Here is a 26805-nt window from a genome sequence, read left to right as displayed (position 1 = left end):
ACACGCTTGCATGCACACACACACAAATTATTCCAAGACTGACATGTAGTGCTGAAGTATGAACACTGAAAAAGATATAACAAAGAATAAAAACTGAAAATATAATTCTGCAGAAATGTAGCTGAATATGCAATAGAAGAAAAATTTAAGAACATAAGGACCAGAAAGAAATTTAATATTTTTATATAAATAATCAAATTACAAATAACAGAAATAACTGGATACATCACGTGGAAAGAATGGAACCTCACTGTATATGTATACAAATAATGAATTATATACCTAAGGGAAGAAACCAAAATGGACTTCCAAAACTATGGTGAGGAAAGAAAAATGAAAAACATTTAAGCAATTAAATATCTGCAGTATAGAAATATGGAGGATATAAATAGATCAGGCCACAAGTTAAATGCTTTGCAAAGACTTTGACAGCCTTTGTGAGGTTCCTGCTGCCCATTATTACACCATTATTAAATTCAAACTGTGCAATATGAGAGAAAGTGAATTCAACAGATAACAGTATTGATGAAAATTTTAATATATCAGAGAAACTTAGTGGAGTTTGTCCCAGTAATGGTTTTCACAGGACTAATAAAATACTCCTGCATGATAATCTGAAAACATAACAATGATATAATTCCACATTCATATTTTGGAGATCCTAAGCCTTGGTCTCCTGAGTGTTCCGTGGTTTTCAGTCCCCTCTAGAAATATGAAATAGGGTAGTTACATCACTATAGTCAGTAAACTATGACAATGAAAAGGGGGAGTTACATATTCGTCAATGGCAGACATTTGTCTCATTGCAACTCTTTCAAAGCCGACTCCATACCCACTAAGCCTCCTAGCCAATGCATGCCATGACAAAAGTGACTGGAGTGTGAAGATGACCACTCATCTCCATCTAGTACTAAGGTTTAGGATGTGTGAAGAGCTATGCTTCCATTCCCTCATACATTTTATGGCACAGTGCTTAATTAAGTTCAGGGACGATTTTACCCTTTATCTGTAGCAGTATGCTGGAACAGCTGACCATAATTAAGCCTTGAACAATTTCTTCCAGATCCATCCCACTTGACTACTCAGTCTTCTTCCCTTCTGATCCTGCATAGCTTATCCACATCACATGGGTAAAGAAAGTAAAGGTATCCCTGTAACAAGCCTTGGAGGCCCATAGGGTTGTGAGATGCTGAGGTTTCCACATTTTCTAGACAGTCAGCTCATAGATGGCAGTAAGGTTGTCAGTCCTATGCACCAGCTGCCCTTTATCCCCAAGAATATTCCAAGAATATTCCTGGTACTCATTTATGTTAGAGGCTGAGTCAACCTCAGGGCCATAGTGTGGCTGGAAGAATTATGTAAATTGAAAAAAAAATCCAATGACCTCACTGGGATTGGATCCCGCAACCTTCCAGCTTGTAGCAAAGTGCCTCAATGAAACAAGCTACTATGAAATAGAAGTATACATTATTTTTCCTGATACAGGAGTCTATGCATCTCGGAAATAATGATGATGAATATTACAGGACTGTCAATGAACATGATGCACAAATGTGGAGAACCATGAAATTAAAACAGATACAAAACAACTGTTTGCAATTATGGACATCAAAAGTAATAACATAGGGGGCATGCGGTAGCATAGTTGGTTGAGGTTCTGTACTACAAGCCAAAAGGTCGCAGGTTCAAGTCCAAAGAAATGGATTTTTTTTCAATTTACCTAATCCTTCCAGCCTCACAATGGGCCTGGGGTCGACTCAGAAATGAGTACCAGGAATCTTCCTGGGGGGCACGTAAGGCTGATAACCTTACAACCATCTGTGTGCCAATTGTCTGAAGAAAATATGGGAGCCTTATTGTCTCATGACCATATGAGCCTTCGTGGCCTGTTGCAGGGATAGCTTTACCTTTTAAAAGTAATAACATTAGTTGCTGTCCCAAATGGTGCATGAATCTCAAAATGTTATGACAGAGAAGTGCAATAGTTTTGAAAAGGTTTGACCACAAAGTGAGAGCTGCTCGCAATGAAATAATGAATATGCAGAATATCCAGCTAAGGCATAACAAATTGCGATGATTAATAATGGTGAAAGAACTTCTTAGTGCCAGCTATACTGTGAAATAACTGACACTTTGGAAACCAGACAATTAATAAATCTTGTTGAGGAACTTACAAGTAAAAATAATATAGTGAAAATGCATGTATTAAGTACTACGCCCCAGAAGGGAGATGAATGAATTTTAAAATTCGGGGACCTCTGAGATAGGAATACATCTCCCCATCCAACCCAGTAACTTTTCATTTCAAAGGTACATTACAAAATGAAAGGTCAACAGAAGCATGAAGTCAACAATGCAGAACCCCTAGAGGACTGAATTCACACTTCTATAGGAAGCCCCATCTGAATATGGTGTAATTATCAAATGGAAAGTCTCTCACTCTCTCCTGTTGCTCCCACTTCGGAGCATAGGGCATCCTAAAATGCTCTGACGCTCTGTTTCACTTCAGTTTCTTAATCCTAAAACAGTCGGTAGGACTCCTTGAACAGAGGATCAGCCCATTGCAAGGCCACTACCTACACGAACAGAATAAACATAGACAAATTTCCATGTCTTGAGTGGGATTCGAACCCACAATCCCAGCGTTCAAGTGAGAGAAGACAGTTCATGCCTTAGACCGCGCTGCCACCTTGATCGGTCAATGGAAAGTATAGGGAACTGCGTTTAACGAATGAAGTATCTTATGGCCTGCAAGTTTAATATGAAGCTTTAAGACATGCCTTCATTAGGTCAAATTGGACAACAATAACGGGCACTTTACAATAAGGCTTACTCAAGTTTCTGCTAGCATCTCGACACTAACTCGTTAAATATATATTGAAGCGAAGAAAATCGAACATATTTCATACAGAACAAAAGGAAAGCACATATTTTATTCCAAATACAGCTTTTCCTCAAGTTTAATGGTTTTTGAAATAATTAAACCAAAGGGACCGAATGCATCAGAATTGTCACTTTATGCGTAAACGTCCTAATGTGTGATCAGTGCTATGGTATTTGGGCAAGTGTTTCTATGGACAAATTTCAAAGCCCCACTCATCTTATCCTCATTAACTTGGCAATAATAATAATAATAATAATAATAATAATAATAATAATAATAATAATAATATATGGCGAAGAGAACAAATTATGAAGTTTCTCACTGTGTAATTTCCAGCCTCCCATTATCTCTTTTCTCTTAGCTCCATATATTCTTCTCAGCACTCTGTTCTCAAACATATCTCTGATCTTCCTTCACACCCATGTTAAAAAAGAGGTAAAACTGCAGTTTCATACACTAAAGACTATTCTTACAATGCACTTTACAAAAATAATCCCTCTTCAAAAATACTCTGAAAGGGGAGCACGCAGTTTCCATTGTTCCCAGTACTTAAAACTTTGTCATGTTTCAAAACCTCAAAATGTAGAGTACGGTACTGGAAGGAAACATGCAACTCACAATGGCAGCCAGTTTGTTGCTCGTAAATCACGATGCTCTCAGATTTATCAGCAGGTTTACCACACAATTAATTACAAAAAAAAATATCGAGGTGTTCAGAGCCAGGCGTGGCCCCTGCCCATGCTGATATGCTTTCGTCCGTCTGTTACTTCATGAAAATAACTTGTTTTATTATTTCGGCCATGTTCTGTTCAGAATTGAACTTGTGAACATGTATATATTTCAGATTTTCAAGGTTCATTATAGTCCTTCAGTTATTTTATTATTTAGGCCACGTTATTATTTTCAGTATTGAACTGAGAAACATGGGTATGTTTCAGGATCATGAGGTTTGTCACAGTTCTACAATTATTTTATTGATTTTCATAAATTATTAGACGAAATCTTGTTAGACAGAGTGTATTTCAGATTCTCGAATTTCATTATACCGCTGAAATTAATAATAAATGGAAACCTCGGTATTATTATTGCTATATAGGATTTATAATACAGCAATGTAAGCGAAAAACTATGTTCTGTGTAGCTTTCATGTGCAAGTTGTGAGCAGAGTTATGAAGTCGAATACAGGTATCTCCAATGGAAACAGAATATTCTTTCAAGTTTACCCACCTTCAGCTTTCCTAAACATCAGTATTCTATGTATGTTATAGTCCACAGTGTCCATTGCATTGCGGTAAGGTGGTGTTGAATTGAAGCAAACGAAATGTTCATATGTAAGATTTCAGGTTCATACTTTACAGAAACTTGTGAGAAACTTTCTCCCTACGGATTTGAGTGAAATGAATTTAAACTCAGTTCAAAAACACCCACAAAAAGGTACATGAGATCAGGTCGCAAAATTATTTATCGCTATTTTTGCGAATCAAGGTTCCGACGTCACACCGCACATGTCTCCCGCCAGTAACATTGAAATCCCACAGGGACTAGAGCGAATAGAGGGATCTGTGAGAGGGATGTCCTCGAGACGGCAGAGAGAATCGGTGTACTCCAGTGAGGTGCATAGATAATACAAATACGTTCTTTGCAAATTTAAATACCTCACTTGCTCTCATGTTCGATTACGGCAGATAAAATGCACTATTACAAAGTTAAATATACTCCACAAAATCAGATATCGTCAATGATGATATGATATCCTTAAAAATGCCACATCGAAAGATGTTTCATGTAAAAATTTTAGGTCTTAGTTAAATAATTTATTTTTCAATTACATTTTATACATTTTTTAACGTGTGACCTGCTCCTCATCTTAGTCAAGAGTTATATTTAAATCCGCCAAATAATCTATACCATCTATACACACAACTACGAACAAAAAGGAGTGTATTTCAATATCACCATCGTGACGTAAGGAAATTCCTGCTTGGTCCACTACATGTGGATCACATGTTACAACACTTCCATCATCTCAGAAATAATCTATCTTATAATTAACATCCTAAACTGTGCAGTTACTTTAGCTCTTATAGATCGAACGTCTATCTGAACGAGGGTTAAAAAAAATAATTTACAAAGTGTGTTTTTCACGAGAACATCACTAAAAGCAATTGTAAATCAGTCACATGTTGCACAGTCAAGTCTGTATCCGAATACTTCTCATTATACACCCCCCCCCCACAGATCCGTTATCATTTTATACGCTCTAAAGAAAGAGTATATACGGGCCTAGCAACCAGACCATGGATGGAGGACCAAAGCTGGAAGTACGAATGAATACTATACTAGAGAATTTTGGTTCTTATAGAGATTAATATTATTATTGTGATCTCCCGGGTTGTGATGGCGTGCAGTCTGGTATACAGTTGCCAGTGTTCAAGAGGAACATGTTGCCTCCACCCTGAGAGGAAAAGGCAAAGGCAATAGGTTCTTCTCATACGTTGGTAACTACCAAGAAGATTAATCACTATCACGTTCCAGAATACCTCGGTCTTAAACAGAATGTGATGCTACAGATAAATTGTACCAAACTTTATTTGATACCCAGTGTTGTGTGTACGGGTGTCTCAACATTTTTAATCTCCTTGCTACAAACTAAGCGGTTGAAGGGTCATAACTGAAAATCTAAACAAATTAAAAGCTAATAACATCCATTCAAGTCGCTCCTTCCGCCTAGCTTCATTCCACATCCGTCCAGTGAAATTCTTGACGTTCACCTTCAGGCCACTTACCTGTGTTCATCTTCGGGGCTGGGTACGAACTTGATACATTCTCGTTTCTGGAAGTTTGAAACTATCCAGGACCGGGAGGCCTGCAACGAAACAGCAGGAATTGTCAGACTCAAACATGATTGCATTTCACATTCCAGTAGTTTTGCCATCAAAAGGAATAAGATTCAGGTGACCGTGGATGGGTAACTGTGACTTTCTTAGATCACATGCTACAGGTAGAAATGACGCCATCCTCAATGAGGCTGGCCGAACCACGGCTGTTTTTGGTGGGGACGCATCGTGGACCAGGGATGCGTTGGGACACAGCTTTTGGACACCTCCTCATGGTCCCGCTGGACAACGAAAGTCTCGGGATCTGGATCAGCATGACCTAACGGGGATGGCGGCCAAGTTCCCATAAAGGACAATGACATAATGACCGGAGCCTCTCACGCGGCGGCATAATGACTCTTGGGGGGTATCACTACGGTGTACCCGGGACGAATGCGGGAGAGAACTCACATGGGGGGTAGCTTCGGCTACTTGAGTTGTCTCCCTAGAATACGATTAATGTACCGAAGCCTTCGGGCTCAACACTCTGAAACGGTTTGACCAACCCATGTGGGGGGATGGGAATTGGGGAGCTAATAGGCCACCCCCAGGGGCGACTTTCTCATGCAGGTTGCCCTGGTCACAACCTCATGAACAACTGGTGTCGCACTCCCATTAATCATCTGGGATACCAGTCTCCCCTCGAACAAGCACTCTTGGTCCTGGAGACTTGTGAGGGTTTTATTCACAACAGGACCAAAACACCTAAGCCAAGGTCTTAGACATCGTGCTGAAGGCTGCATGGTACTGAGGTGGTAATTAGCCAGTGTCTTGAACGATCCCCTCGGGACACACGGCAGCACCCCGTTGTATTTATGCCTTCCACCCGAATGGGGCGCTGAAGGTGGCGACCTTTTAAATCCCCAAGTCTCGTAGGACAGAAATGAATAAAAGAACCAAATAAAAAAAACGGTCGTAAGGACCTAAAACTGAAGCGGGACCCCTTCCAAAGGGATCCCTACGAGAAATACTCCAGCAGGAAGCTGGAAGCTCTGGTGAACAACCCAGTTGCAAATAGCGAACTGTTGAACATTCAGCCAAAGGCAGAGATGAACCAGTGGGAAAACCAAAAACTCCTCTCATGGGAGTCAGTAGTACTGACATACTACTGCAGGGGGCTTGCACCTCTAGCCTACATGAAGCAGGAGAAGGTTTGAGACACAGTCTCTAGAGTAGGTGGACCCCGTCTAGCGAAAAAGCCCTCTCTGGATCCGCTAGACGGAAATTAAGAAAGGCAAGAGCTGGGGCAAGCAAAGCAATAACGGGGGCAGTGAGCAACCAGGAAATGCAGACTCGTCCAAGCAGGGAGAAACTCCACCAGTACCTTTAAAGGGCCAAAATTGGAGGACAGTATCCCTACAGAAACGGCCAGAACCCAGAAAAGGCCCAGGGAATATAAGGGACCAAGGAATTACGAGGAGGCTCTGACCAATATAAAGGTAGCTATCTTCAAGGAAACTTATCCTGAGAATGAGATTACCGATGATGACCAGAAATCCATTCTGGAAGCACTGGGGGAGGTGTTACACAGGACTCCAAAGGGAGAATTACCACACCTGAACTCACACAGACCAGTGGGAGGTGCACTTATTTATGCATGCGCCGACCAACAATCTGGTCAATGGCTCAACAAAGCCATTGACAATCACAGGCTGAAATCAGGGGCTAGACTGGAGGCTACTGATGCCGGGAACCTGCCAAAGCCTGTTTAAGAGACTCTCTGGACTAGGGACAAAGTTACACAGAATTAGGAAGAGCTGATAAAATGGATTGCAGACCTCAATCCAGGACTTCATATTGAGAACTGGAAGGTATTCAATAAGCAATCTGAGACGAAGGCCAGAGGCTTATCTTACGTATAGACCGGGACCCTTATACTACTATACAGACGACCGGTTACGAAATATCCACAGGACTCTCACAGGCGACTGTTAAGGTGTTGAATGGTCCTGAAGTTCAGCACGCGGAAGAACCTGTGTCAGATACAGTATCTTCCAAGTTGACCTTTGAGGAGGAGTAGGGTGGATGTACTCACTCCCTCAGTTGAACAGAAGAGAGAATGTGATGAGTAGGATACAATCCCTCCTCTCGTCAAACCGATCTTACCAGATCAGGGACCTCCTTGGAGGAAACCAGGTCCGATAAAGGAAAAAGTGCTATGGAAGAAGGTATGGTGGAGGACACCTTTCCAAGCATTGCAGATTGAACTCATAACACGTACATACATACCTGACATTTACACACAACATACGATTCACCACAGCAAAACTGCTAAGGTAATTCTATGTCGACAACTTGCTGAAGGAAAAGTAGATGTAGCACTTATTCAGAAACCTTGGATATATAGAGGCCAAATAAGTGGCTTAACAAATTCAAGGGGAACAGTTTATTTTGTTGTATCTGAAGAAAATATGACATCATGTATATATATGTTAATAATGATATTAATGCTTTACCCTTGCTGGAGTTTTGTTCTAGAGACACAACAACGGTGAGAATAACATACACATTGGGCGGAAGGTGTGACGAGCTCATCATCACTTCAGCCTGCCATCCATATGATTCGGATGAACCACCACCTTCAAAAGAAGTGAGGGATATCGTTGAATATTGCCACCTTAGGTAGAAGCAGCTCATCATTGGGTGAGACGTCAACGTGCACCACACATTATGGGGGAGCACTGACATCAACCCAAGAGAATGCCTCCATGGAATACTTGGTGAGTTCGAACCTTAATATTCTAAACCAAGATAATGAGCCCAACTTTGTTGTTTGCAATAGGCAGAAGGTTATCGACTTGACACTAGGGGCCAATAAAATAGGAAACATGATAAGTAATTGGAATGTATCTGATGAGCCGTCCTTATCGGATCACGGATATACATGCTTTCAAATAAGCAACATTACAGTAGATCAACCAACTGTGGGATTAGTCGGTACTCCACTAGACAACCACTTCGGAAAGTTTGTGGGTCCTGAAAAGGGCCGTTTATTCCACGTCAGTAGATAGAGTTTTACGGCCGTTCGGCTGGTCTGTCTTGCCGGTGGAGTAGGGCTGCGTGCGCCGGTAGAAATTGATGTTGGCTACGGTGTGTTGGCTAATGCTGCGGAAGCTGAGTTAGTTGTCCGATCGCAGGGCGGAAGTTGCCGGATGTTGCCTGGTCGCAGAGCGTGGTTACTGGAAGACGTCTGGTAGCGGAGCGCGGTCGCTCGAGTGGCGGCAGCTGCACCCTTTGTCCGGTGTATTGGGCATGAACGCCGAAGAGCCGAGACCGCCGTCCCTGACGCAGTGAAGAGCCGATGAATCCGAAGACCGATCGCTCTGGACTAGGTGTGATGGCTGACTGCCTGATGTGGTCACTCATTATTGCGAGTCAAAGTCAAAGTCTGTTGCAACTGACGGTCAGTCAGTCTGTCTGCTTTGGTGCCGAGCCTCAGCTGGGGCTTATGACCAGATGTTTTTTCTTGGTAAAAGTTGCTGTCCTGTCCATTTGGGGCGCCCTCTCTGACGAGAGGTCGGGTCTGTCATTTGTCAGTTTTAGTCAGTCCATTGTCAATATTTACATATATTTAAAATTTAATTCTAGTCTTAATTACTATTTCTATGTATAATAATTTCAAGGCGTTTGTCAATCCAGGCTTTGTACAGCAGATTATGAATAATTTCTAGCAGTAATCGCTAACACGGCAGTCTAGTCACTTGAACGGCCATATGCCTGACCGCCGCCAAGTTTAAGCCTCTTATTCTTTCTGTGGCGGGCTTCGCCTTGTCCGATATTGGAACATTCTCATTATCATGATCTTGTATGACTTCTGCTTGTTGTGTGCATAATTTTGTTATAAAGTCATATACGTACGGTATTTTGAATGCCATGTGCAAATCGCGGACCCGTGTGCGCCTTGGAAAATTGCCAATCGTGCGGAGAACCTTGTTTTGCAGGCGCTGCAATTTCACTAGATGGGTGTCTGCCGCAAACTCCACAGGCGGGACTAGCATAAGTCATTACAGAACTAATAAGAGTTCTGTGGAGGGTCAATTTAATGTTAGCGCTCAATCTCTCACTTTTGAATAGGGAATATACTCTAATGAATGTTCTGAAGGCCTTGGCTTCGATCATTTCTATGTGTAATCTCCATGTAACTCTCTTATCGAAGATTACAACTAGATATTTTGCACTATTTACAAATTGAATATTTCGTCCATTAAGAGTAAGACAAGCCGGTCACGGTAGCTGAGGGGTCTAAGGTATGCACTGTCTTCACTCGCTCGGAAGCCGGGATCGTGGGTTCGATTCCCAATCAGGGCATGGATGTTTGTCTGCGTTTTTCTCTGTTTGTGTACAGGTGGAAATTTTGCGACGAGCTGATCACCCACCCAAGGAGTCCTACCGAACGTGTATGGTTTAGAAAAACCGAAGTGAACGGAGAAGTTCATGGAGGTAGGCCTAGGCCCACTGTGGCTATAGTGCCAAAGAAAAAAAAAGAGAGTAAGTCAAGACTCACGCGGTCGATACCCACGAGAGAAGTGGACCCCTCGAGTCTTATCTTCATAAATTTTTATATTTCAGCACTCACACCAGGTCCCCATTGAGCTGAGACCGCGCTGGAATTTTCTAACAATAAAACCCTTTTTGCGATCTGTCGCATATCAGACTGTCAGATGTCATCGTCTCTGATATTTTGGATTCAGATCACCTACCAATAGTATTCCACATACTGGATCACGTTAAGATTAGGAACCCTTCGGAACCTATTGAGAAATTTACAGATTGGGAGCGGTTTCAAAGTCTCGCTTCTGAATTAACATCACCTAAACTAGAAATTAAGTCGGGGGTAGAACCCAATAAAGCGGCACGCGACTATGCAGCATCTATTGCTTCGGCATATAGGTTGTCGACAAGTAAACTTACACTTTCGGATATAAACAACGATCTACCTGGTCTAGACCGTTTGATAAAGTATAAGCATAGGCTACGAAAACTGTGGCAAGAAACCAAGGATCCAGCGTGTGAAACGGCAGTCAATTAGGTCACCAAATCAATCAGGCGAATGACCCGTAAAAAGGCACTTGAGCGGTGGGAAACAAAAATAGGTAACGCTGAAGTCACACCTCAGAGTATATGGCCCATTGCGAAATCTCTCCTTCAGAGAGACGGACCAAGGGCACCAACTGCTATTCATGGTTCATCGGGCCTTCAATTTTATCCTTCTGAAAAAGCCAACGAAATTGCCGACTGTTTGGAAATTCAGTTCACGCCACATGACCTGTGCGACGAAAACCATGAAGAGCGGGTGGAGGCTAGAGTTCAAGCTCTGCTAGAAACCGTAGACGACAACCCCCCTCAAAGGATCAGACCATGTGACGTTCAGAAATTAATAAATTCCTTGAAATTAAAAAAGGCATGTGAATTGACGGCATCCCAAATGAATGCCTCACGCACCTTCCAAGGTGACCATTGGTTCACCTAAGTCATTCATTCATTCATTCATTCATTCATTCATTTGCAGTTCTACAAAATCCATGGAGGCGTCTGCCTCAGATATATAACAAGTCAGCGATACAATATAACTTGTGAATATACATACATAATCAGATTGTCATCATCTTCAAAATTTTAAATTCTCAATACGACAAGACTACTGTATAACAATGCATTCCGTATGTCAATTTCTTGTTCCATCACATCCATTTGAGGCCGTAGCCTAAATACGGAGTTCTGTTAAATTTTCTTGCTAATACAATCAAGTAATTCTCTAATAAAATCTATGTTTAATTTATAACAAAAATTGTTTACGTCATAGTAAAGTTATTCTCTAATATTTAAAAATTAAAACTTCAATAAAATTCAATATGAGATATAAATATAAAAAACAAATGTTGATCATACAGTTCATTGTTATAAAATGAGTTCATCATATATACATTCCACCAAACATATTATATTTGTACATTAGTTTTTTTAAAAAATATAATATATATAATAAATACATCATATATAATTCTACTAAAATAATTATAATTATATTCTGGTTATTGAAGTCATTAAATATTCTACTCAGCATCTCATATACTTATGCACTTGTACAATGATTATCTCTTGATAAAAAATTCATTCGATGTATAAAATGAATTTGTATACACAAAGTCCTTTAAGTTATGTTTAAAATTATTTGTATTATTAAAGGTTTTTTTAATTTCAATGGGCAATGCATTGTACATCCTCACAGCCATATGAAATACTCCATTGCCATATTTCATAGAGTTTACCTTGTTCATATTCATATCCATATTATGCCTGGTGTTTATTTCATAATAATCCCTCTTTATATCAAATATTTCCTTATTTTTTACTACAAATGTTAACAGGGAGTATATATACTGTGATCTTAATGGAAGTATATTCATGTTTCTAAAGTGTTCTCTGCATGATTCTCTATAATTACTTCCTTTTGTTATTCGGATAGCCCTCTTTTGTAACTTAAATATTCTTTCGGTATGTGGCGAATTACCCCAAAACATTAATCCGTATGTCATGAGAGAGTGAATATATGAGTAATAAACACTTTATTAGAGTTTTAGTAGATACCATTGGTTTCAAGTTTCTTAACATGTAGCAAGCTGTATTTAATTTCTTTATGATCTCATCTATGTGCCTATCCCAGGTTATCTCCTTTTGGATATTTAAGCCAAGAAATTTTATGTGATTCATACTTGTTAAAATAGCTCGTATGTTTTCGGCTCTGTCATTTTCCAATACTTGGAAGGAAGGAAAAATAATAACTTTACCTAAACCGGGTAAAGACCCGAAATTCTCTCAAAATGTACGTCCGATCAGCCTCCTGTCCACGACAGGAAAACTATTCGAAAAAGCAATCTTGAAATTCCTCCGTAAATATATTGAAGAAAGAGGCCTGCTCAACGCAAGCCAATTTGATTTTCATGAACGTCACAGCACGACATTGTAATGTATGAGGCTGGCGGACCACGTGACCCTTAATTTCAACAATAAAATGTCTACGGCTGCAGTGTTTTTGAATATCGAAACAGCCTTTGATACCACGTGGCATTCAGGATTACTGTATAAGTTATCAAAATTGGAATTCTCGAACAGTTTGACCAAACTTATTGGGTCCTTTCTTTCTAAACGTAAATTCAGAGTCTCGTTTGAAGGCGAAATGTCAACGCCAAGGGAAATGCAAGCAGGGGTGCCACAAGGTTCTGTCCTTTCCCCTACTCTTTTCAACTTGTACATAAATGATGCCCCCCAAACTCTTGGGGTTCACCTGGTCCTCTTTGTGGACGACACTTGTCTATATGCGACAAATCGCAAGGAGAGTTCTACTGTTAGAAAACTCCAGCGCGGTCTCAGCTCAATGGAGACCTGGTGTGGGCGCTGGAATATAAATATTAATGAGGATAAGACTCAGGGGATCTACTTCTCTCGTGGTCGTCGACCGCCTGAGTCTTGTCTTTCGCAAAATGGAAGAAATATTCCGTTTGTAAATAGTGCAAAATATGTAGGTGTAATCTTCGATAAGAGAGTTACATGGAGATTACACATAGAAATGATCGAAGCCAAGGCCTTCAGAACATTCACTAGAGTATATTCCCTATTCAAAAGTGAGCGATTGAGCGCTAACATTAAACTGACCCTCCATAAAGCTCTTATTAGATCCGTAATGACTTATACTAGTCCCGCCTGGGATTTTGCGGCAGACACGCATCTAGTGAAATTGCAGCGGCTGCAAGACAAGGTTCTCCGCACGAGTGGCAATTTTCCAAGGCACACACGAGTCCGCGATTTGCACATGGCATTCAAAATACCATAGTATATGACTTTATAACAAAATTATGTACACAACAAGCAGAAGTCATACAAGATCATGATAATGAGAATGTTCCAATATCGGACAAGGCGAAGCCCGCCACAGAAAGAATAAGAGGCTTAAACTTGGCGGCGGTCAGGCACACGACCGTTCAAGTGACTAGACTGCCGTGTTAGCGATTACTACAAAAATTGGTTATAATCTGCTGTACAAAGCCTGGAATGACAAAGGCCTTGTAATTATTATACATAAAAATAGTAATTAAGACTATAATTAAATTTTAAATATATGTCAATACTGACAATGGACTGACTAAAACTGACAAATGACAGACCCGACCTCTCGTCAGAGAGGGCGCCCCAAATGACAGGACAGCGACATTCACAAAGAAGAAAACATCTGGTCATGAGCCCCAGTTGAGGCTCGACACCAAGCCAGACAGACTGACTGACCGTCAGTTGCAACATGACTTTGACTTTTACTTTAATGAGCAGAAATGTGCTATTGACTTAGGCGAGAGTGTTGTCCGTTGATCGGCGAAGCTGTGTGAGAGTATGTGGAATGTTCCCACACTACTTATAGGAATCCTAAGAGAACCAATTGCGAGTCTTACAGAGACGACCTAAATGTAAATTTGGAGACCATCTCGCGCAATATATTCGCACAATAACGGGTGTTGCTCGGTGAGTTGATCAGTTACAACGGGCTATTATCTCCTTCTTTATTGAATTTAAGACTGTCATGGCAGTGAGGACGAATAGTACAGTCCTCTGTTTTGTACCGCCATGTAGTTCGGATCAGAATTGTCGGGCTAGGACCACTCGGGAACCCAGGAAAGCGCCTTGGTTGAATAAAGAGCTGAGTGGGCTTAGAACCAAAACGAGAAAGCAGTTTAATTCAGCTAAATCACAGGGCAGTGAGGCACCTACAAGGAAGCCCTTACATGTTACAACAAGGAAACAAAGAAAACCAAGCTATCCTCATGAAGGAAGCACTGCCAGAAGATCAATGATATACCAGGTGGTGCCAGACTTATGAGGATCACAGCAAAACAGGCGACCAATTAGGTCAGCACGATTAAGCTGTCTAACGAGCAGTACACTCAAAGAGGAAGGGAGACACTGAACGAAATATTCAGGATTCACTTCCCTTGATCAAATTTGATTGATAATTTGGACGATGGACAGAGACAGCAAAAATTGAGCACTTGCCAAATCATGCGAACAGGGCTGGCTGGAGCCTGGCCAAAGTCATAATTAACCAATCAAAAATCAGATGGGCACTGAATACTTTTAGACCATTAAGTCAGCGGGAACAGATGGAATTGTACCGGAACTTTTGCAGCATGGGGTAGAACTCTCAGATCCACAACCTACGCCGCAAATATAGAGCCTGTATGTCATATGGCCTTAGCGCCATAGCCTGGAGACAAGTTAAGTGCCTTTTATCCCAAAGTCTGGGAAACTTGATTACACCAAGGCTAATGCTTACCGTCCTATCAGCCTGTTGTCTTTCCTTTTGGAAACGATGGAGAAAATAATAGGTAGGCATATCAGGGACGGGACGTTGAGGGCATATCCTCTACACAGAAACCAGCATACCTACCAAACAGGTAAATGTACCGAAAGTGCATTACACAATGTGGTAACACGCAGAGAAAGTGCGATTGAACAAATATATATTGCCTTAGGAGCATTCCTTGATACAGAGGGAACTTTCGATTGAATCTCTTTCGATATAATCAAACAGGCCGCTGGCAAGCATGGCATAGAGCCTGCAATATGCAGGTGGATGAGTGCTATGCTGGAAAGCTGAAACATAGGTGCTACATTATCAAGAGAAACCCTGGGGACGTCCGCGTCTAGGGGGCGTGCTCTCGCCTCTGCTGTGGGGCTTGGTCGTCGACAATCTCCTCTGGGGACTTAATGTTGATGGGTATTATAGGTAGAATATGCTGATGACATAGCAATCCTCATAAACAGAAAATACCTTTCGACAGTATCAGAGCGTCTTCAAACAGCCCTGTACATGGTCCAACGATGGTGTGAAAGAACAAGTCTTTCCATCAATCCTAATAAGACCGTAATTATACCGTTTCTTGGAAGAGAAACAAAAATGGCCTTAAGGAACCGACCCTCTTCAATCAAACGATTCAGCTCTCCAGCGATGTCAAGTACCTTGGTCTGGTATTAGACAAGGGACTTACATGGAAAAAGCAGCTGAACAAGGTCATCAATAAAGCCTACAAGGCTCTTTGGACATGCAGAAGCATGTTTGGTAAAACTTGGGGACTCCAGCAGTACGTTGTGCATTGGATATAAGCTGTGGTTGTAAGACCCATAATTTCATGCGGCACCACTCTATGGTGGCCCAAAGTTAAACTCAAGACAAGCAAGGCAGAACATAGCAGTTTGCAAACGTTTGCCCGCTTGGGTATAACAGGGGCTATTCGAACATCTCCAACAGATGCACTGGAGATACTACTTGTACTCCCCCCACTGCATCTACAGTTGGAGGCAGAGGCCAGGGCAGGAATCTACCGTCTCCAGTGCAGTGATCAATGGAAATCTAGATCCGATGGTTTCGGCCATGCATAAAGGAACACATATTACAAATGGGGTCTGACAGAATGATACTGAGATATGTACGTGTATATGAAAATCCATTCAGTCATATTTCCTGACAGGAGTGAATGGGAAGAATTGTTTCGGGCCGATAGAGAGGGGGGACTGATCTGGTATACAGATGGTTCCAAGATAAATAAGGGCACTGGGGCTGGTGTGTACTGCTATGGTATGAGGCTGAAACTTAGTTTCAGCCTTGGACAGTACACTATTCCAGGCAGAAATATATGCCATTAAGGCATGTATTATGGATAATCTAGATAAGAACTACAGAAATAGGAACATCTACATTGTATCTAACAGAACGGCCTCACTTAAAACACTTTACAAACACCAGATCAACTCAAAATTGGTCCGACATTGCCACCAAACCTTCATGGAACTGGCCATACATAGCAGGGTACAACTGATATGGGCTCCGGAGCATGAGTATATTGCTGGAAACTAAACAGCATATCAATTGACTAAGATTGGAGCTGAACATTCGTCCATAGGATCCGAACCAACCTGTGGCATCTCTATAGGAGTTGCCATAAAGCAATCGGGGACTGGACACATATGAAGCACAAGAAATACTGCGGATCCTTGACTGGACTCAGGCAAGCAAAGGACCCTCTGCTATAAAAGCGAAGGATCTGTTGAAGTTAAACAGGAACCAGTTACGATGGGTGGTGGGACTACTTCCAGGATATTGTCACCTTAAAGGACACCTCTTCAAACTGGGACTTAGTGATCGTCCCACATGTGAGAGATGGTCAAAAGGAAAATGTAACAGCCATACATATCCTGTGAATGTGAGGCCTTAGCTTATTTAAGATTACGTCACTTGAGTCAATACTTTATGAAACCAAGTTACTATTACGACACCACCATGTACAAAATCCTGCGCTACGAATGAGGGAATAATCAAAGGGGGAAGCACAAGAGACTACTGTTGGTCACGTTGCAAGGGCAGAGAAGGCCCACCCCTTATACATTCATTCATGCAGGTGACCGTCATGTTGTTACTTTACACTGTGCAAAAAAAGTTCCCTTAACGTTTCTAACATTTTTTCATTACAAAATTTAATGCTTGTCTCTGCCCAAATCCAGAAATTGCCATGCTGGCATGGAACGAAATTTGTGGGACAGGTTTTAGCTGCGTGATATTAACACCAAGTTTCTTAAAAATTATGTTGTTAAACGGACGGAGAGACACGCGCACACGGACATATGTACCATTCCTTTCCCTTAGGAAGGGAAGGAAAGGAAAATAAAGGCAACGAATCAGGTTTACTGCATTTTAGAAATCATCTCAAGTCTGTCTCATGCCATCATGATGAGATTCCGCAAGAAATTATTCACTGGTGGTCAAAATCCGTGAACTTCTGTTCAATTCTGCGCCATCGTAGCACCCACAATTCCATCTTTATTTTATTTTCTTTCTCTGGGTCTATAATTAGAGAGTAAGCAGGAGTTGAAACTGACTTCTCTTATTCCCCAGTGAAACATAACTTTTGCGTCTAAATCCTTTTTGCCTAAATCGATCTAATAATGATCTTAGGTCCAGCTCTTCCTCAACTATTTGTTGTCGAAATATCCTCAATGTCTTTGCAGTCACTAGAGTGAGAAACCAAGTTTCGCACCCAAGCAAAAATATGTTTTCTATCACACCTATCCACCACCCTTGGAGATTACATTCCTGAAAAATAACACGCCTGGCATTTGGGAAACTGGGAAGCCTAATATAATCCTTCTCCCAAAAACTCTTGATGGAAACTTCAGATCCGCTACCCCATGTAGAAAAGTAAATAGCCGCGGTGGATACATAGAACTAAATACGTAACTTGGTAAAACTGGATACAAATGGAAACCAGTGGTTGGAAATTCATGTTTACTCTGTGAGGCATAAGAAATATTTAGACTAGTTGTGTGTGCAAAAACTATAAGACAGCTAAGTGATAAAGCAAATGACGCATGTAATAATTAAAAAGACTCTTAAAAGGAATTATTGTGCACAAATAAGTTTATGTTTCGTGATTGATACTGAGAGAACATATAGACATAATTTTTGGGGCAATAGAAACTGTTTCATTAACGAGGCACTTAGTACACCCAGTTGTTCTAGTGAACATAGGCTGTTCTGAATTCTGTACAGGTATTTATTTTTGGGGTGCTGGAAAAACTGACAAAAAGGATTTGCAATTCTCACAGAGGTTGTTATGAAGAATTCTATCATTTAGGATATAACGCCGTGTAGTCCGTCGAATATCAGTCAACGTTTCAGAGGAATATGTCGTCATCGTCTTCTTGGTCGAATAATAAGCCAGGCAGTAAACTAGTATGAATCAGTTAGCAAGAAGAGTAAAGCTTGTTTCTTGCTTGCTGAAACCTTGCAGATACCCTTGCATAAGGAATGGAGTAAATACTCACGTAAGAAGCAATGTTGTTACTCGTAAAGCTGTGTCCATTTACTGAATTTCTGGCCGCTTTCGTTTCCATTTCTTACTTGTAGCTGCAAATCTCTTATCCGTTCTTTAAAAGACTGATAAAATCATACTCCATTTAGTACTAATATGGTTGCTGGGTAATCAGTTTACAATAGATCCGATGTTCTCGACACAACGGCTCACTCTTGGTATTACAGTATCGCTATTGTAGCTTCCTAGGCAACGGCCAACTTTTGGGGCTACAATTACCGCTATTGTCGCTACCTATGCAACGGTCTGTTCTAACGTTACTATGGAAGTGACTCCTGGATTCCGAACATGTGACATATTTTTACCTGTCACAGGTTTGACATCGATATAATAGGTATATAAAACACGCGTGTATTCGAATGCAACGTTGAGTCAAAATTTCAAAGCAATCGGTGAAGAATTTTCGAGGATTTAAGACTTTGAACAAAAACACATTTACATTTTTATTTATATAGATGTACTTGTTACGAAGTTATTGACTGAGTTGATTGAAGTAAGGATTAAAAGAGTTTTGGTAGCAACAAGTACAAATATATTGTTTGAAACCATAGATTGAGATTTGTAATTGGTATATTGTGTTATTATATAATTCTGTGATTGGTCTTATGTTATTGTAGATTTAATTTAATTACAGATATTGTATACATAACTGACAACGTTTATTTTATGATGGCTTGTGTATATATACAGAGTGTTCCAGAAGGAATGTGCCAGACTTCGGGAGGGTGTTCCTTATGTTAAGCATGCCGATATAACCCAAAACATCTATGTACAAAGTTGAATGGTTACGGAGATAATGGCCAGAGAATTGTGAAACTTTTACAGGTGTTACACACTTGTTGATTAGCAAATACATATTAAAACTAGCAGGAATATGTGGTTTCTGTAATGTTAATAATGTACGTAACATCAAACTAACTTGTGAGTGACATGAACCCATTAAATTGAACTACAAAAAAACTCGCACGACATGTCATAGTTGTCCTTAGGGTTCCAAGCACTATACATGACACATGCATGGCAAGCGCTGACGTAACATGGCTGACTGCGCATTCTGGTATAAGCCGACTACATAACTACTAAAATACAGTACCTGCTTTATACTAATTGTTCAAAGTGTCCTCCGCCAGCTGCAATGTCTTCCAATAAACATGGTAACTCACTCCTCAGGAAGGCTTCATACGTGTTTCCAGTTAAATTTTTGTGAAACACAAAAGGTCCGAACAACCTGTGCCCAGGCACACCACACCATACATTCACAGAAAATCTCTTTTGGAATTTCGTTTCCATTATCTCATGTGGATTATTATGGGACCACGCATGCACATTTCGTAAATTATTTACACCGTCCAGGGTAAAAGACGCCTCATCACTGAATAAAATGACGCTTAACAGTTCGGGATGAGCTTTTATCCAGTGGCACAAATCCATACGCTGTGCATGGTCGCCTGGTTCCAGATGTTGTACCCTTTGATCATGGTAAGGATACAACTCTTCATCATGTAAAGTTCGCCACACCTGCATACGTGATATGCCGATGCGAGAGGCCATTCTACGAGTGGACAGATGCGGACTTCTCTGAACCATCTCAAGAATGTTCTCTCGTGTGTTTCTCATTCGTACATCCTCCCTTTCAGAGTGCACAGAAACACTCGGAAGAGAACCAGTATCACGCAATGTCTGGTGAATTCGCGTAAATACACTTCGAGATGGAATCCTTCGATCGGGAAAACGCCTTTGGTATTCTTCAACAGCAGCACGTGCATTGCCACCGCAAAATTCACACACAAAATGCATATCACAATATTCCACGTGTGAAAAGACAAAAGGCATTTCAGCAATTCCTCACAATTAACCTACCACCCATTCACGACCCCGCCGCAACATACTCTGTAGGTAGCGCATGAGCTTACGGCTAGTGTAAATCACCACACTCAAGGACAAACATAGATAAGACGTCTCAGCTGACAGGTATAGTGCGTGGACCCGCCAGAAGACCACATTTTTCTCGGGCCATTATCTCCGTAACCGTTCAACTTTGGACATAGATGTTTTGGGTTATGTCGGCATATTTTAACATAAGGAACACCCTCCCGAAGTCTGGCACATTCCTCCTGGGACATTCTGTATACAAAGGTAAGTCAATAAGTAAGTTACAAATGGATGTAGAACTTAAAGAAATAAGAGTACCGATTTGAAAAATGCTTTTATTTCTCAGCATAATTTCCCTGTACATTGAGGCACTTATCCCATCGTTTCACGAGCCCCTGAAAACCAGCAGCATAAAATTGATATGAAGGACAAGTTCTATGAAGAACTAGAACATGTACTTGATAAATTCCTAAAGTACCACGTGAAAATTTTGTTAGGAGATTTCGATGCCAAAGTAGGTATGGAAGACATTTTCAAACCAACGATTAGGAATGAGAGGTTCTGCCAAAGGGAGTCTAGGTCATTATGAACTGAAGAAGCATAAGCCATGATTCAATGAAGGAAGCTAAAAATAATTAGACCAAAGGAAACAAGCCCAATTGCACTGGTTACAGGATCCAAGCAAAGTAAATGGGGATATTCTGAGAAATATAAGATGTGAAACCAGCAGGCATTTCAGGAATAAAAAGAGGGAATATCTGAAAGACAAAAAAAAATGATGAGTTTTAAATGACCAGTAAGAACAAGAACATTCATTAAGAGACCTGTATAGAGGAATAAATGACTTTGAGAGGGGTTAACAACCTAGAAGTAACTTAGTGAAGGATGATAATGGCGATATACTTGCAGATTCCCAGAACATTTTGAATAGGTGGAGGAACTACTTCTCTTAGTTATTGAATGTACAGTGATGATAGACAGATAGAACTGCATACAGCTGAGCTGTTAGTACCTGGTACTAGCCCTTTTGAGGTTGAAATTGCTATTGAAAAATTGAAATGATATAATTCGCCAGGTAGTGATCAAATTCTGGCACAACTTATTCAAGCAGGAGGCTAAATATTACGTTCTAAGATCCACAAGCTAATTAATTCTATCTGGCATAAGGAAAAATGTATCTATTATTGTACCAGTTCTCAAGAAAAGTGATAATCCTGACTGTAGAAATTATCCGGGGATATCACTGCTATCAACTTCATATAAAATGTTATCCAATATTCTTGTCTAAATGTTAAGTCCATACATAGATGAAATTATTGGGGACCATCAGTGTGGGTTTTGACATAACAGATCAACTACTTTTCAGCTCTTTTGCATTCGTCAGCTAACTGGAGAAAATGGGAATAGAATGAGAGTACATCAGCTATTCATAGACTTCAAGAAAGCCTATGATTCAGTTAGGAGGGAAGTATTGTACACTATACTCATAGAGTTAGGGATATCCATGAAACTCATGCTGATTAAAATGTGTTCAAACGAAATGTATTGTAAAGTCTGTATAGGTAAATATTTTTCTGATAATTTCCCTATTCTGAGTGATCTAAAACAAGGAGATGCTTTATCACCACCCCTTTTCAAGTTTGCTTTAGAAAATGCCATTAGGAAGGTTCAGGAAAACCAGGAGGAACTGAAATTGAATGGGACCCATCCAGGTCGATAATGATGCTAGTACATCTGGACCGTCTCGCGCCCTACTATGGAAGTACTCGGGACGAGCACCACTGAAGAGAAGGGCAGAGGCAGCGTCCCCGAAGACGAACGCCAAAGGAAAGGACATACCGCTAGGCTGCTCGGGACGAACTGCCTTCAGAAGGGAGCAATGTAATGTGTCTGGAATCCAGAAGAGTCACTTCTATAGCAACGCTAGAACAGACCGTTACATAGGAAGTAACAATAGCGATACTGTAATCCCAACAGTGAGCCGTTGTGTCGAGAACATCGAATCTCCGCTGTTACGACGAATACACGGAGCGTTCCCACAGAGACAATGCAATAACAATGGGTCGTTGTGTAGGAATCGCGGAATCAACAAAGCAGCGTTTCCACGGTTATAACAAAGGATCATTTGCATAGCAGAGGCCGCGGGTATAAAAGGGGGTTGAATTCATTCGCCAAGTCAGTCTGGAATTAGCCTCCATAGAATACAAGTCTTCAGAAAGCCGCCGTAAGCAGTCTAGCATTTCACCGAGCTATAGTGGAAACAGTAATTGTGATACTGCAAGGGATCACGATTGTAAACCTTGTGTTTGTCACAGTGAAGGACAATAAAGGTTCTACTGAATTTGAGACTTACGTGGATTTATTTGTTGCGTGACGCACAAAACACATAACATAAAACATAAAAACATTAATTGACGCAAGTAAGGAGGTTGGTCTAGAAGTAAACACAGAGATAACTAAGTATATGTTGCTGTCTCGTCACCAAAATGTAGAGCAAAATTCCGACATAAATATAGATAACAGATGTTTTGAAAATGTGGCACAGTTTAAATATCTGTGAACGACGATACAATCGAGAACATGATTCAGGAGGAAATTGGGATATTGAACTCGGGTAATGCTTGCTACCTTTCAGTCCAGTACCTTTTGTCTTCTCGTCTGCTGTACAAAAACATAAAAATTATAATATACAAAACTATAATTTTGTCTATGGTTCTGCTGACACAGCTGTACGAAAAATTGTATCTTGTCCTCGAATTTGAGATCCTACAATAGCCACTAATAAGGAAAAACTTTCAAAGCTCATTCTATAAAATGATTCGCCCAGTTCTGTATCCTCATTAAATTATTTCGAAACAATATAAACACCTGAGTTTAAATTGTAGAGCAAGAACGGGTGCATCCAATATTTCTTTTTCTCCTGTATGCTCATCTTACGCTGTCTGAACCACCACCATATCATTAAAAGGAACAGTATTATTATCTGACATTACAGAAGAGAGGTGCGCGAAATTGGCGGGGAAACGCACCCACTTGAGATGTTGTGAGCAACTAATCGAACGTAAATTTCTTCAGTGTGAGCCTGCTAATTTGGAAACCAGTTGTCTGCTTGAAGTCGGAGATATTTCTCGAAAATCTCGGTTGCGTTGCGGTTGCCAGTTTCCTTGGTTTGCGCCCGGCGTTAGTATTCAGTGCCGCTACCCACGTTGACCACAGTTAACAGAGAGTTGTAGGATTTGAGATTCTCATAGTCTCATAGTTGTGGAAACGTAGTGTTCTGTCTTTGGGTACATTACGCTCTGTATTTAAATGAAAGACAACATTGATATGCCGACCTGTATTTAGTAATCCGTGGATTATTTGCACATTCGTTTGTTTTGTTCAGGACGTGGAGGAAGGCGAGTGAGGAAATAAAGCAGAATATGAAACATCTGTAATAGACCTTTATGGTGTGGAACTTTTACAGAATTATGGCACCAGCACGCAGAAAACAGGAAGGATTGTTGGCTAGGGTCAATTTTCCACTATATACATTACAAATGTTAACCAGTCGTCATGTGTTAGTGGGTGGCGGAGGAGGTTCTTCAAATACTGGTGTTGCCAATGGATTTGTGAGTGAATGTGATGTATAATAAATTTGAAGTAAAAAAAGTTCCTTGCTCATTACTGTGTGAGATATTGCGAACGCAAATCAGTGTGTGCTTAATTTCAGGAAATTTTCGAGCTGTCTCATGATGGAGAAGGATTTGTTGCCGAGGAGGTTGTACGCCATGAAACTGGTTCCAGCGTTGTAATGAATTGTGCTTCCCACAGTAGTGGGCATCGCACATTTCTTGTGGCAGGACAGGAAAGTCACTGCCAACTTTATCATGTGAATATGGAAATTCTTGATTCAGATGACATCAGATCGAACGAGGGTAATACTTTCCAGTCAGAGAATCTTGTATTAGGATTTCTTGGACTAGAAAACTTCAAAACAATTTTTATAAATTTATGTTGTTTCTTCACTCTCCCTTCTTTCTCTTTCTGTTACTCAGTACATCTCCTTTCTTAGCACTCCATTGCCACATATGTGTTACAGTTGTTACCATACAGCTTTAGATTTAGTCTAGAAACTAAAGTAAAAGTAAAGCCATCCCTGTACCAGGCCGTGAAGGCTCATAGGGTTGTGAGACATTGAGGGTCCCACGTTATCTCGACAGTCGGCTCAAAGATGGCGATAAGGTTGTCAGCCATACACGCCGGTCGAGCTTTACTCCAAAGGAAAATTATTTAATTCCTGGTACTCATTTCTGTTAGAGGCTGAGTCGACCCCAGGGCCATAGTGTGGCTGGAAGGATTAGGTCAATTGAAAAAAATCCAATGACCTGATTAGAACTTGAACCCGCAACCTTCTGGCTTGTAGCATAGCCCCTCAACCAACTACGCTACCACATGCCACCTAGTCTATCTAGTAACTAATCTAACCGAAAATCATACTTGAGTATTTCTTATTCTAATGACTTCTCTGCTACTGTTAATGGAAGAAAGAAAACCAAATATTTGATCTTGGAGTATATACAATGACATCAAACCATGTGTTGAAATAGTGTGCAGCCTATTAAATAGGGTTCAAAAATCTTTATTTTGTACCATATTTGAAATGCTGAAAACTTAAGATTCATTGGTCATCACTGAGAAATGTAAGTTAATACTATAAGCTGGGGGGGGGGCAGATGAGGTATGAATATGTAGGTTGTGAAGCACATGGTGAGGTTATACTATATGATGTGCATGGGGCCACACCAATTTCCCAAAATTCAGCATTCTGATCTATCATCATGATGCCCAGTCATGAGTTTTGTTTCATTCTGTATTACATTGCATTTCATGAATCCAAAGTTAGTCAAAATGACTGTAGGATGTGGAATATGTCATATAAATACAAAGCATATGTACAGTCCCAACGGACTTCTCACACAAGAGAAACCAAGAATACACATTGACTACACACAAGGCTATTTAAAGATGCATAAGTTATTTTCTAGACAATAGATATTCATCAACAGAGCAGAATGAATGTGTATTTAAGTATTGTTTCAGTGCAATTTTAAATTGTGCCTTTTCATTCATAAGAGCTTTGAGATCAGATGGCAGGTTATTAAAAATTTTGATCCCAACATAATACGCACTTTTCTGAAAGCATGAGAGTTTAGCAGTTGTTTTATGAAGACAGTGTTTGTGTCTTTTGTTAACACTGTGTACATCCGCATTTGTCTGAAAATGTTTATCATTATTCGTAATGAAGTTTATTAATGAATATATATATATATATATATATATATATATATATATTCACAAGGAAAAGTTAAGATCTGTAGTCTGTTAAATAGATCTCTACAGGAATTACGGGATTTGACACTCATCATGATTCTAACAGTTTTCTTTTGCAATGAAATACCTTTTTACTGTCAGATGAATTACCCCAGAAAATTATTCCATACTTCATTAAAGAGTGAAAGTAAGCAAAATAGAGGATTTGAGAGTGTCAGTGTTACTAATATGTAACATGAATCTAACTGCATAACATGCTCTACTTAGCTTTGGATTCAACTGATCAATATAGTTTTTTCCAGTTTAAATGATTATTAATTTTCAAGCCAAAGAATTTTGTGTTTACTCCCTCATCTATATATTTATCATTATATCCTATGTTTAATGGATATTGAGTTTTTATAAATTTTATTACATTCGTTTTTTCTAGGTTCAGGGACAGCTTGTTTGCAGAAAACCATTTACTCATTTTTGCAAAAGAACCTTGCTTAATAACATGCAGAAATCATCTAAATTTTTACCAGAAATTATAACACTAGTGTCATCTGCAAATATTATAGGTACTGATGAGGTCCTTAGTGTAGGAGGAAGGTCATTTATATAAATTATGAAAAGCAAAGGCCCCAAAATTGACCCCTGTGGAACTCCATGTTTTATTATTCCCCATTTTGAGTAAGTACTTTGGATTGAATTTGATGATTTTATATCAATCTGTTAGGTAGGATCTCAACCAACTTATCATTGTTCCTTGAATGCCAAAAAAATGTAATTTAGTTAATAAAATTTCATGATTTACACAGTCAAAAGCATTTGCCAAGTCACAGAATATTCCACCAGCATGCATTTTTTTTAATAGATTTCAACACACTGTCTGTTAACTTAAGGGCTGCATTTTCAATGGAAATTCCTTTCCTAAAGCCAAACTGTTCTGAGACTAGTATATTGTGAC

The 26805-nt window shown here is 40.1% G+C and overlaps 2 protein-coding genes across 2 annotated transcripts in view; one reads left to right on the top strand and one right to left on the bottom strand.

The window, feature by feature from the left end:
- The window catches only part of LOC111868673 (transient receptor potential cation channel trpm), a 49696-nt gene extending 46160 nt beyond the window's left edge, over nucleotides 1-3536 (bottom strand). Inside the window, exon 1 of the mRNA XM_023859548.2 lies at nucleotides 3232-3536. Within this exon, the coding sequence (XP_023715316.1) occupies nucleotides 3232-3251 (20 nt within the window). The 5' untranslated portion in view covers nucleotides 3252-3536. The remainder of the gene's footprint in view (nucleotides 1-3231) is intronic.
- A 20359-nt stretch (nucleotides 3537-23895) lies between these two features.
- LOC111868678 (prolactin regulatory element-binding protein) overlaps nucleotides 23896-26805 on the top strand; it is a 36300-nt gene continuing 33390 nt past the window's right edge. Inside the window, exons 1-2 of the mRNA XM_023859553.2 lie at nucleotides 23896-24154; nucleotides 24256-24460. Coding sequence (XP_023715321.1) covers nucleotides 23990-24154; nucleotides 24256-24460 — 370 coding nt within the window. The 5' untranslated portion in view covers nucleotides 23896-23989. The remainder of the gene's footprint in view (nucleotides 24155-24255; nucleotides 24461-26805) is intronic.

This window comes from Cryptotermes secundus, unplaced genomic scaffold (genome assembly GCF_002891405.2).
Source record: "Cryptotermes secundus unplaced genomic scaffold, Csec_1.0 scaffold857, whole genome shotgun sequence".
Taxonomy (NCBI): Eukaryota; Metazoa; Arthropoda; class Insecta; order Blattodea; family Kalotermitidae; genus Cryptotermes; species Cryptotermes secundus.
The sequence above is the reverse complement of the archived record's forward strand: the minus strand, read 5'-3'. Positions and strand labels throughout refer to the sequence as shown.